The sequence below is a fragment of the Taeniopygia guttata genome, chromosome 1 (genome assembly GCF_048771995.1).
Source record: "Taeniopygia guttata chromosome 1, bTaeGut7.mat, whole genome shotgun sequence".
NCBI classification, from domain to species: Eukaryota; Metazoa; Chordata; class Aves; order Passeriformes; family Estrildidae; genus Taeniopygia; species Taeniopygia guttata.
The window spans coordinates 4,930,118-4,943,139 of NC_133024.1; the positions used below are offsets into that span (position 1 = coordinate 4,930,118).

At 44.7% G+C, this 13,022-nt stretch overlaps 1 protein-coding gene across 1 annotated transcript in view; it reads left to right on the plus strand.

The window, feature by feature from the left end:
• The first annotated feature begins 301 nt into the window (after positions 1-301).
• The window catches only part of WNT11 (Wnt family member 11), a 32,849-nt gene continuing 20,128 nt past the window's right edge, over positions 302-13,022 (plus strand). Inside the window, 4 exon segments of the mRNA XM_072921773.1 lie at positions 302-654; positions 656-705; positions 708-770; positions 3,867-4,089. Of these exon segments, the coding sequence (XP_072777874.1) occupies positions 599-654; positions 656-705; positions 708-770; positions 3,867-4,089 (392 nt within the window). The 5' untranslated portion in view covers positions 302-598.

Consider the following 13,022-nt stretch of genomic DNA (forward strand, 5'->3'; position numbering starts at 1 on the left):
TTCCTTTCCTTTCCTTTCCTTTCCTTTCCTTTCCTTTCTTTTCCTTTCCTTTTTCCTTTCCTTTTTCCTTTCCTTTCCTATTTTTTCCTTTTCCTATTTCTTCCTTTTCTTTTCCTATTTTTTTATTTTTCTTTCCTTTTCTTTTTGCTTTTTTCTTTTCCTCCCTCTTTCTCTTTCGATACCAGGCAATCACCAAGCCTCCAATCCCGCACCCGACCTGAAAGCAAAAGCCAGACCTCAACATCTGCTCTTTGCGCCGATTATACAGATCAGAGAAGAAGCTGTGGAGCCTGCAGGCTGACAGCAGGACGTGGTGAGGTACGACATGAGCCAGGACCAAACCTCCCTGACAAATATCCTTGTCCTTTCCCGGGGCAGCGGTCACAGCTCCGAGCGCCGAGCGCCTCCAGGAACGCCGAAATTCCGGCGAAAGCACGAACTCGCTGTTTTCCTTGCTAATCACTGTTAATCATTAACCGCTCATTAGAATAACACCGCTGAGTCCCTCCGGTGTGTCCCGGGGGTCGCGGCCAGTCCCGTTCCCCTCGGCCGGCCCCGCATCCCGCGGGATGTGGCGGGATGCGGTGCGGGAGGGGAGATGCGCGGAGCCCCGCGGGGCCCGGGGCTGCCCGCCGGGGCATCCGCGGGGCGCGGAGCCTTTTGTTATGCTAATCCGAGCTGACATCACTCCGCATATGAAAGCAGAGGGGCCGCATATAAGGCGGCTCCGGGGGCCGCCCCGCCAGAGCGGTCCCGCTCCCCGGGTGGAGGTAAGTGCGGAGCGCAGGGGTGTGGAGCCGCTGTCGGGAGAGGTGGGAAGGGGACAGCGGCTCGGTGGAGCCCCTCGAAACGCCGAAGGTGCGGGGCTGGCCAAGAACAGGGCTTTGCGAGGCGTGGGCAGAATCCCGAGGAGAGAGGATGCGTCCCGGAGGATGCGTGGGAGTACGAAGACGCCGGGGGGTTCGACGGAGAGGGAATTCTTAGAGGCTGCAAAGCAGACCGAGGAGATGGCAGAGACTGCGAGGGAGAAGGGAGACCCGGAGGAATGCGAGGAAAAGGGAGACCCGGGAGGGTGCATGAGGCAGGGAGAAGCGAGGGAATGCAAGGCTTGGAGACTGCAAGGAAGAGGGGATACCCGGGGGAAACCGGGAAGGAGGAGACTCGGAGGCTGAATTAAGAGACCTGACACCCGGCATGGGGAAGTGTGAGTGCAGGAGAGAGGGGAGGACCCAGAGGGGGGAGGAAGAACCAGAGGGTGGAGAGACCCGTGCCCGATGAGACGCCCGAGTTGGAAGGGAGACTGGAAACCCAGGGGCTGATGGCAGAGGAGGGACATGAAACTGCAAATGCAAGGAGCTGCAGAGGAGAGAGTAGTCCGAGAAGCTGCAGGTTAGTGGGGACATCCAGGGGCTGCAGGGGAGAAGGAAGATCCAGAAGGCAGCAAGAAAGTGGTGAGACCCTTCTGCTGGAATCAGCTCCACCACTCTCTATTCCTTTTCTCTGCTCCCACTCCTCACTGCAGGTCATCTGGGGATGTGCTACCCCTAAACCAGGCTGCTGTGCTCTTGGAGAGAGTTGCAGGCTGGCAGGAGAGTCTTTGTTTCTTGGATGGGAAAACTGGAAAAATGTGAGCTGAATACTCACACTTTTATGTACAGTTAAAATTGCCTGCTCCTATCCCTGAGTCCAGAGTCTTGGAAGTGTTTGATGGGAGTGTTTTCTGTGTGCCAGAGTGCGGCTGGCTGCAAACAGCCTTGAGGTGAAGAGAAAAGAGAGCTTTGAGTTAAAAGCAGCTCCTGTTTTTAGGAGTCCACAGGCCACTTGCTGTTGGTTTGATCACTGACCCAGAGCTCGCCAGAGCTGTAAAGATCACATCTGCTCCAAAGTGTGTCCCACCCGTCTCCTTGCAAATTGCTCTTGCAAATGTAATCTGTGTTGGACTGAGTGGAAAAAGGCATTATTACCTCTCCAAATAAAAGGGGTGCAACTGCATGCAAAACTTGCAGTTCTTTGGGTAGGTATGGAGGAATTAGATCATTTCTCTTCCACTCCTGGGGTTGAAAAAACCCCAAACTGTGACTTTTTCAAGTCGGGGGGGAGAGTAGTAATGGTGTTGGCTGGTCAGGTTTAGTGAGAGCATTTTAGACCATCTGAGACATTTTACACCCGACTCTTATGTTGTCCAGCAGTTCACAGGGATGAGATAAGGGGTCTGAAATATCTAAATAGACACTGAAAGGCATGGGCAGGATTAAGGGTTGAAAGTTTCCAGTGTGCTTGTAGAGCAGTGGGAAGAAAAGGGCTCCCAAAGATTAAAAGATACAGAAATACTCTGGAACAAGAAGCATGTATGCCTGGATGCTCATGAGAGCACTGCCTTCAAGGGATGCATCAAACCCAAATCCAAGTGGACATTAAAAAAAAAACAATCCATGGCAATGAAAACCTGCCTCCCTTGTAGGCAGTCAGTTTTATCTTGGACTTCAAGGAAGACAGGAACTTGCCCCTAGAGGTTATTAAAATCCTTTGTAATAATAGCACTTTTCTAGTAACCCTTCATGCCAGGCACTGGGATTGGGACAGCCAAAAAGCAGCCTGAACAGAAATATATGCTGCAGATGGCAGAGAAAACACTCAGAAATATTCATTACCCCCAACCCAATTGTTCCCTAAATGAGAATATTTAGGCAGAGAGTTGCAGCTGGTCAAATCCAGAGCTGGGGATCAGGTTGGATACCCTTTTTCCAGGGTAAGAGGTTTCCCAAAGTGAAGCTGACTGTTCCAACCATTCCCACTCTCTTCCCAAACCTCTTTGATGGGGTTTTACAGGGGAATGCACAGTTATAGTTTGGGTATGGCAGTGTGCTATGCAATGTGTTGTCAGACTCCAGAGATGCAATGTGGTGGGCAGGTTTTTCTGTTTATTTTACTATTGTCTTTCTCATGGGATGGGAAGCCGCTGTAAAGACCACAAAAAGCAGCCCAGAGCAGTGTCTGAAGTGAATAACTGAAGGGAAACCCATTTACTGCTATTAATACTGCTGCTAAAATAAGCAAGCCATGCCCTGGAGACAGAGAGGATCCCTCTAAGGATTAAAGTCCTGCATCTGGTTTGTTTATCTGTTTGGCCTGAAGAAGGGGAAAAAAAAAAAAAAACCCAACCCAGAAAGAAAAGGGGTGTGGGGATATCCTTGAGAGCTTTTTTGTTGCTGCTTCCTGGAGACAAAAATGGGATTTTATGTTTACAAAGTTGCAGCCTTTTCCGTGAGCTCCAGGTGCCAAGGACTTGGAAGAAGTGAGAGGCAGAGTTAATGAGGTGAGAAGAAAAGCAAGAGGTAAAGAGCAAAACACATTTATTGTAACAGATCAGAGAGAAACATCTGCAGGGCAAGGACACCTGCATTAAGTAGGGAAAAGCAGTTTTTGTTATTTGTCTTCTCTGCAGAAAAAGAGAGAGGAAAAAGAAATCTGGAGAGAGGAAAGATGAATAGTTGAAGATTTGAGCTAATATAAAGATCTATCTTTTTTCTTCTTCTTCCTAAGCAGTTGCACAAAGTTTTTGGAGAGGAGAAGAAAAAAAAAAAAAAAAACCCACTAAAGTGAAGCAGTGAATGAAGTCTTGCCATGTGCAGGGTTAAATGGAAACACACAATCAGACTGTAACTCTGTGTAATTCAACCCATACGGTTTCTCTGTCTGTTGACTCCAAAGGTTGTATCAAGACTTGGCAAGGGAGGGGACTGAGAAGGGATAAACCAAACCTCTTCATGATTCATAAGCCACTCCTTTGCAGTTTGGATAATCGATTTCTCTGTCACAGTGGCTTGCTAAACTTCAGAGTTAACCGTAGCTCTTTCTCTTTTCAGGATCTTTATCTCCAAGAACAATCAATACCCAAACTGAAGGAAAATACATTGCACAAAATATTAAGAAAACTCCTTTTTTAGAAAAAAAAAATTCTTTGGAGAAGCTGATTTCCTTTGGCTGTCAGGAGAAGGTGGAGAAAATGAAGCCAAGTCTGCGATTTTTCTTAGCTGGTTTTCTGTTGTTGATTCTGCAGACAGGGCTTTGCTATGGGATAAAATGGATGTAAGTATCTGGCTCTATCTCTGCATTTTTAATGTTTTTGTAGAAATTGCTGGTCTCTTACCTGTTTGTACAACTGCTGCTTGAGGCATGCTGTAAACTGCTTAAAGAGCAGCAAGCACTGCAATTCTTCAGGCATTGATTGATGTCAAGTGTGTGTACTACGGGCTTTTGCTAACAATGTCTCCATTTTCTTTCTAAAATATGCATGATTTAGGCTTATTTGGGTTTTTTTTTTTTCTCCTCATTGATACCAAGGGAAAGGCACACACTTGAATGCTCACATGAGCATTCATTAAGTGGCTCATGAAGGTTCTAGCATTAGCTCCTGCTATGCTGGGAAACTCTCCCACCAGGACCACTGGTTGTGCTGAGTAGGAACTGAGAAGTGGGGATGGCAGATGAGCTAATGCTGCCCATCTCCAACCACAAAGGATGCTTGACAGATAACATGGACCTTTTAACCTTTGGATTTTGTGAAGGGTGTTAAAAATGAGGTGAGGAGGAGGGAGGAGGGTAAAGAAATACCAAGGACTGTGGTCAAATCAGGGTTGAGTTTCCTTGGAGGTAACGTACTCCAAAGTGAAAACACCACCATCTCATTTCTTTGCTTAAACAAGCAATCAGTTAGTTGCTTGCTGCAAAATAAACAAACAGGCCACTCCAAAGCCAATTTGGTTTCCTGACCTTGATAAGTGATCTGTCTTTTCTACTTGGGTTTGGAGCTGGGCACAAAATAAATAAGGGAATATGGGTTTGCCTCAAATGAGCATCTTTGGTAGTAAAAAAAGGCACAATAATATATGTGTTATATAGATATATATGTATGTTGTATTGTGTTTTTATATTTCTGTAACAGTTCTGTAATGGTTTGCCCTTCCACCCTTATTTTCTCCCAATAGTTCCACCCTGAGTTTTCCCACTGTTTCCATTGAGTTTTCCCACCATTTCCATTGAGTTTTCCCTCAGTGCCAATCTCCCTGAAAATGCTTTGTCACTCCCCTCTCCCCTCCCTGATACCTTGTCCATCACTTGGCTCCCCATCCCGTTCTTCCAGAATCTTCTACCCTGGGCTATTGGTTGGAGCCAGTGTTTTTACTCTCCATCATGCAGTCAGGGAAGAGAGGATCTTCCAGATGGCAACTCATCTTCTGCAAACAGAGATATCAAACAGAAATGCAAGTGAGAGCCTCTGGCAGTGCTGTGTACTGCAGGGAGCTGCCAGAGGCCACACATCTGTCTTTTATATCCATAAAGAGAAGCATAGCGAATCTCTCCATAGGGTGTTTAAATGCACATGGTCAAGTGGGAGGAATAGTCACCTACTTTAGGGCATCTTTCAAGGTGGCATGCTTGCCTATGGCAGGAAGATAGGAACTAGATGATTTTTAAGGTTTCTTCCAAGCCATTCCATAATCTTTCATCTGCTGTCTCCATACTCTAAGGACCATCTTGGAAGTAGAGGAGAGTAAGGATCTGGTTTGCTCTTCCCTATCTTGGCTTTACATCTTGTAGTAGTCAGCAAGATCTCAATTACATAACCCAGCCACTTGTTTCTGCCAACTTCCTCCACTATTTAGGGTCTCAGCTCTGCCTATATCCAGCACCAGGAAAGGCAGGCATCTCCTTTCTGAAGGACATTTAGCAACATGCTCATGTCCTTTGCAACATTTATTTCTCTGCAGCACAGAAATAAAGCTGTTTGGTGGCACCCTGATTCATCAGGGCTTTTATGTGTAGAACCATGACTGACTGGAGGGACTTATCCATATGCTTGGCATTGGTGTCCCACTTAGGCATGATGCTTAATCATGAGTGAAGGGCTTGGGTTCCTTTGAAGGGCAGAGGGGAGATGAGCTCCAGAAGGAATCTGATAGTATGGTGACAAGCCACAGACATGAAAAATGCTGGGAGGCAGGGAAAGGTCCCTAATGGCTTTGCTGTCAAAAGCAGCTTTTTGGCTGCTAAGTGGTTAAGCTGCAAGGGTTGTTTTCGGGGGGGTGAGTGTGGGGAGAAGCAGCTGGAGGCAAGACACCACAGTTGCTGCTCCTCTACTTCCCCGCAGAAATATCCCCCCTATCAAAAAGTGAGTGCAAAAGATGAAAGCTAGGATTAAAGTGGTATTTGAAGCATGAATGGCATGCAGATGCAACACTGAGCTCCCCTCACACCTGTTTAAAACCTGGCAGAGACCTGCACTCTCTGTCCACAGCACTTTGCAACTGGGATGATGGTAGCTGGAAATTCACAAAATAATGTTTGTTTTTTCTTCAGTTTGCTGTTTCTCCTCATTTACCCACCCTTATTTTCCTACAGAAACACAGGCTAATTTTCCCCACTCCCCATCACTCTCTTTTCTTGGGGCTCAGGGACTGTCCTTAGAAACTGCATGGGTAAGTTCTTGCAAACAGAGTACCAAATACCAAGTAATACCTCAAACCTGCTTATCCCAGCTCTGGACTCATATTCTGGGTGCCATACAATTGAAATCTGCTCCTTCCTTCTCTTGCTCGTGAACAGAGAGGTGGGGAATAAGAATGGGATGAAGAAGGAAGAAAGTGCTATGTGATGTTTTCAGTTGTGGGATTTTCTCACCAGTCTGCAGGCTGCAAAATTTTTGTACACGTGGTGCCAGAGGAGAACTTCAAAGAGGATTTTAGAGGGGAGGGGAGAGATAAGGAGGTGGGTTTCACCAGCCTGGAGATGAGCGAGTGACTGATATGAAAGGTGATAGGAAATTTAATTTTGATTCTGTGTGTGCTGTAATTGCAGGGGGAGGGGAAGAAGAAAAACAATTGTCAGCCATTTAGGACTTCTCAATAACACAAATATGCCCTGAAAATCATTAAAAGCAGGGAGAAGGTAAAAAAAAAGAAATTATTTATTTTATTTTGCTTGGCTTATTTTTATGAGTTCTGTGGTCCAAATCTCCACCTGTTGAAGTTGATGCTGGGCCCCACCAAACATCCATGGTGTGTGGATAGTCAGCATCTTGTACACATGCTCTTGCTCTTGTATCCATTTCTCTTGCTGGAAAAAATTCTTACATTGTGCTCTTTCATCTAAGCTCTAGAGAGCTACTCAGGTATAAAACCAGAGTATGGTTCCAGAGTATGGTTCCAGATCTTTGCTGGATCAGGATTGTTGTGGGGATACAGCCTTTCTCAGCAACGTATATGAGACCTTGTGTCTTATTTTTGCAAACACTTTCCCACCCTTACAGCAAAGCAGGTATGTGGGGAGGTTGCATCACTTTGTGGTGCTCAGTGTTGTTCTGTCACAGTGGCTGGGAAGGTGGTTTCCATGAGATATCTCTTAGGGCCATTGGTTTCCATGAGATATCTCTTAGGGCCAATGCATCTAGTAATTCTATCACCTTCCCCCATAGCTTTCCCAGGAGAGCTTGGGTTTGACCAAGGAGGTGCTAGAGCAACTTATTTGGGTAGAACTGAAAAACAGATGGAGCTGCAGCCAGATGTGCATGCCCCAAAGGTGTGCAGATGTTGGGATGTCCAGGCACAGAGTAGCTTCTGAGGCACCCCTGCCTCCACAGGGATTGGTATTTCCTCTGTCCCTCTGTACTGAATGTCTCCTTCTATGTGGTTGTAAATAAGCCAAACACAGCAAGTGGTTTGGGCTAGGTTTTTTTGGGTTTGTTTGGCTTGGGTTTTGTTTTGATGGTGTTTGTTTGTTTGTTTGTTGGGAATTTTTTTGTTTTGTTTTTTTTTCTTTGTTTTGTTTGGTTTGTTGGGTTTTTTTTTTGTTGTTTTTTTTTTTTTCATGGCTTGGAGAATATGCCCAGGATGGCAAGTGCTGCCATTAGGAATGCCATCACTTTTAGGTAGAGCTTGGTCACTTCAGGAAGTCTCTGCCTGTCCCCATTGTGGTGACCCAATTATGTCTCACGTGCTCTGGAGCAATCCCCAGCTGAGCTCCATTCCCAGCGACTGCTGCACAATTCCTATGGTTGAACTGCAGCCCTTCAGAAGCAAAAGGCAGCTTAACCACACCTTTTGGTGAACATAGGATGTCCCCCAGCCCACCAACCTTGAGCAGCCCTTCTGCAGCCAGCAAAAAGCAGGGGAGAAAATGGAAAGATTTTGTGCTTCTGGCAGCTCCTGCTTGTCTCCTTCAATAAGCAGTGGGAGGGAGCTGGGACGTGGAGACACGGGCGCCTCTGAGGAGACTGTCTGCCTGGCAAGGGACTGCTAGATGAGCTGCTGTGAAAGAACTGCAGGATGGGGATGGCAGGAGGGGAGTAGGCTGGGCGTGAGGAAAGGGGAGTACCATATCTTTGAAGTTTGCTCTTCGCTCCATAGGCAGTTCAGGAAAAGTTGACAAGGCTCCATGGCCTTCCTCAGCACTCAGTGAGCCAACTCACTGCTGGCATTGACTTCGTTCAAGCTTGGGCATGAAGTCAACAGCCTTGTGCCCACTATTGCCAGCACTGCATTTGGCACCATATCTGAAAACAACTCTTATTTTAAGCTTTTAGTTCAGAGTTGGTTTCCCCACACATACACTTCTCTCCCTCTTCCTCTTCTTTCTTTCTTTTTTATTATTTTTTTAATCATATAAATCCTGCTTCTCTGTTTAAAAAGCACTTGCAGAAACAGGGGAAGCATTTACCAGGGGATATGGTGTCTTTCCCAGGACTTGTGGTTCCCAGACTGGAACTGATGCATGGCAGAGTGGCAGGGGCATGGGCTGCCTTTGACTACCAGAAGCTTAGACAATGTTATTATAACATCCCTGCAAGCTTTTTCCAGAGGAAAACCTGAGAAAATGAGGCTTCTGCAGATTAAAAACCTTCAATGAGATCAAATACAAAAAGAACCCTCAATCTCTGCCTCTCTTTATTAATGTTTACCACATACTTCACTCTCCACAGCCACGTAATTTTGTCTAAATCTTTTTGTGTCACCCACATCCCTGCAAGATTAAGGAGTTTAGGAATAGGCATTAAAAAGAATGCCTTTTCAGAAAGCAAAGCTGGTAATTTGGAGTAGAAGTTCACGGTTTCACCATCAGTCCCTTTGTGATTGTGTCACACAAGGGAGGGTGGGGAGATGCCTTCAGGGAGAAGATTCTTCCACCCTTCAAGGGTGTTTCAAAGGACACCAATGCTTTGCTGCACAACTGAAGGAGTTTTTCTCCCTTTGGCTTGACCAGGAGCAGTGACCTACTCACAGGGTACCTTGTAAACCAAATAATATATGATAATATATCTTTCATTGATATCTGCTGACATCTGAAGGTGCTTCTTCCTAACCTGCACTTTCTATGAATAGTCCTCTCATGGGTCCCAAACATGCAGGAATGGGCCCTTACCTCTCAAAGGACTTAACACTGCAGAGCATTAATTTTTCAAATTAATTTAATAACTGCCTGAGATAATAAATGTCACGATCCATCTATGCATATTTCGTCTGTAATTATGTTCATGGTTTTCTGTCAGTATCCAGAACTTCACTATAAGGATCTGCTGTGTTATATATAGATCAGGAGATGTTTGGTTTAGACCCTGTTTATTTAAAGGGATGGATCAAATGCATGTATTTTTAAAAACCCTGAAACAACCACCCCTTGGTTGTCTGTAGATTGAAGGATGGGGCAGGAGTATTAAGTGAGAGTGTTATCAGGATGAAACAGTGAAAAACAGCATTTCCAAGGTGAAAGCAGGTAAAATCCCCTTTTCAGATGAAGGGTGTTCATCCACAGAAAGATGTTTGCCAGGGATTTTTTCCCAGGTTGAGGAATGAATGATGTTCTTGTAATTATGCCCTTGAGGGCTGGATTTTAAGGCTGGCAATGCCCCATTGGCTCCAGTTTCCCTCCCAGTGCTGGTGATCAATGGAGACTGCATGAAGACAGGTCAGAGACCCACCACCAAGTCTTACCATGGACCAGCCTCTACTGTGGGATGTTTTTCTTTCCACAAATAGTTATTGTTTTCCCAATAATGGTGTTGGGCAGTGGGTATCCATCCCCTGATGCTGACAGAATTTAGAAATTTTAGAATGACATGGAGTGGAGAAGATATTCCTAATTGTAGGACAAAGACTGGGCAAACCTAGGTTGTCAGGGGATGGAATAAATGACCTAATAGACCTCTCACATTCCTGATCTGTGATTTACAGATGTAAGTTTCAGTCTCAGCAAGTGACTACAGTAACTGAGTTTTCTTTTCCATCTCCATTACCTTTTAATTTTTCCTCCCAATGCTTGGAGATGTTTCCAATTATAGGTTCTCATAGGCAAAGACATGAAGTTCAGGCCTGGAGATGCTCAAAAAACACCTTCCTGCATTTTGCAGTTTTATTCATGGTAGGTTTCTTGGAGCTCAGCTCGTTCTATGACAGCCATTTTTACCATTTACTGAGTTCTTACCAATCAGAAGGTATTTTCCCTCTTCCATGAAGTAAATTGTTTTCTTGTTGCATATAAAACTGCTTCTCTAATGGTGATCACTTCAAGCCATCTGTAATAATGCAGTCTCATTGCATCACATCCTGTTTTTTTCACACTGAGGATGAGTTTCAGTCTGAATTTTGCTTTCATCCCTACCTGTAATAGCTATTCATGCTATTCATGACTTGTCTGTAACAAGTGAGATAGGGGTACCTCAATATGGCCTTCCAGGTCCTTTAAAGAGGCTGAAGACCTCTATAAAGGATCAGAAAATATAGTGTAGGACCTAGGAGATATATGCATCCTTCTGGAGGGCCAGCCAAAACATTCCAAGGGCTCTCAAGTGATGCTCAACATGTCTGATTAGAAAACTGATCTGCTGCCTCATAGTACAGCTTCTCTCAGAGACTTGGAATGTTCCTCATTTGCCTGAAGCTCAGGCTGTGAAGTTCTCTCACTGCTCCTACCACACCTTGCCTGCTTCCCTTCCTGCTGGGATGTGCTGTGCTGGAGTTTTTATCATTTATACTCTATTACTGATGAGCTGCTTTGGCCTCTTGCCTGATTTGTGTTTCAGCTCATTCCTGGGAGTTGCTGATAGGATTTCTGGGATAAATTTTCACAGATACCTGGTGTCAAGTGCTCATATTTCATTCAAGCTCTGTGTTTATACCATTCAGATGTCTGGGTCCCTGCTCAATATCTGGATTTCCTATATGGAACAGAAAATGAGCACTTTTAAGTCTTGATGGTATCTCACTATAGGTCTCAAAAGCACTAAAGGCTAACTACTTCCTAGATATGGCTTTTTGCTTTCCATGAGCTAAAGGATCCTGAAGGACTACTGTGAGGTCCACACTGTAGGGGTTTGCAGTCAGGTGACAGTCATACTGTTCAGAGACATGTCTCTACCTTCAGGGACATGATCTCTCTGAGATATCTGAACACCCAGGATATCACCTACAAGTTTTTCCTCCGCTAGCTCAGGTTCACATCTAAGGCAGGATCAGTTGCCTTCTGGAGGGGCCCCTCTCCAAACAAGGAACCTTGTATGAACACCAGTAGGTTTGGGAACGAGATGAACTGCAGGGCAGAATTTCTGATTATTAAATCATAGAATCATTTAGGTTGGAAAAGACATGTGTGATCATTGAGTCCAACCAATAACTTAACACTGCCAAGTCCACCACTTTTTCCTTTCTCTTGAAATTCACTAGCAATGACTTCTGCTTGCAGTATGTTTAACAGACCTGTTAAATACAAGTATGAAGTATATATTTATATAGCTGGCAGAACGGTGGTTTCCCTTCCAAGTTTGCCGCTGTTTATCTAGTGCCAGAAATGCCAAACTCCCAGTCACCTGGGAATTTGTCAGTGCAGGCCTATTCATCCCCAGCGAGGATTAAATACCTCCAGATTTTGTTAGGGCTCAATTTTAGTTCTGTTTCCATCTCATTTAACTTCTGAAGAATGTGGATATTACAGTAATAAAGTGAAATGCGCCCCAAAATGTGTTTGCTAATAAGCCAAACTAACCAAGATGGCTTGGGATGAATTTGAAAGCCAATACATTTAACAAGGACAGAAGGAAATATGTGTTACAGTTGTGTTGCCAGGATCAGATGCCATCAGATTATTGATTCAGCCTGCTAGAAAGTTGTTTTATGGGAATGCATAACTTTTATGACTACCCTAAGAAAGCCAAAAAGATACAAAGAGGTTTCTGCTGATCGTTGTGGGTGCTCAGGGAAGAAGAGTACAGCATGCAAGATGCATGTCAGCCTTTGTTCTTTTTTAACCTGGAAAAGTTGGCAATTGGACAGTAGAAGAACCACCACTGTGGGATATTGTTCTTTTCTTCTATGTTAACATATGTGCTGGTATTCATGGATCCCTTCTCAGATTTGACTGTGGTACTCTCTCTGCACATAGTCCCACTGAGCTTTTGCACTGCGGTTTTTGGAGACTAGTGAAACAGACTTATCTATCTGCAACAATGATTGGATCAGTAGAGGACCTTGGTATTAACTCTAAGTGAAAGCATATGTTTTGCAAATTTGATGATTTTTTCCCTAGGCCTTGCAGGGGTTTTTCTCCATAATTAATTACATGACATTTAGCATAATCCTTTGAGAGTGTGTGAGACAGATGCTGAATACAAAATACTGATAGCACCAACGTTGCTTTTTTTCCCCAAATGCCACAGTCTTGGAGGATCCAGATTTCTATTATCATGCAACTGATGGGTCATTTTTCACTCTGTTGGGAGGTCTGTGCTCTTCACTCTTCAGCAAACAACCTTCCCCATAGGATTTACACATGCAGTTGACTTGACATATACCCTGGAGCTGTGTGCAGACTCCCCTCAATAAGGGAGAGAATTGCACACTGCCAAAGGGTTAAACGTGTACTTTATACGGGATAAATTACTTTTCATAGTTGCTCATCTTTCTCACCAGCTTTATCTAAGCACCTATTTACATAAAGCTTTAATTAAGTCAGGTGAACATAGGCGACTAGACTGT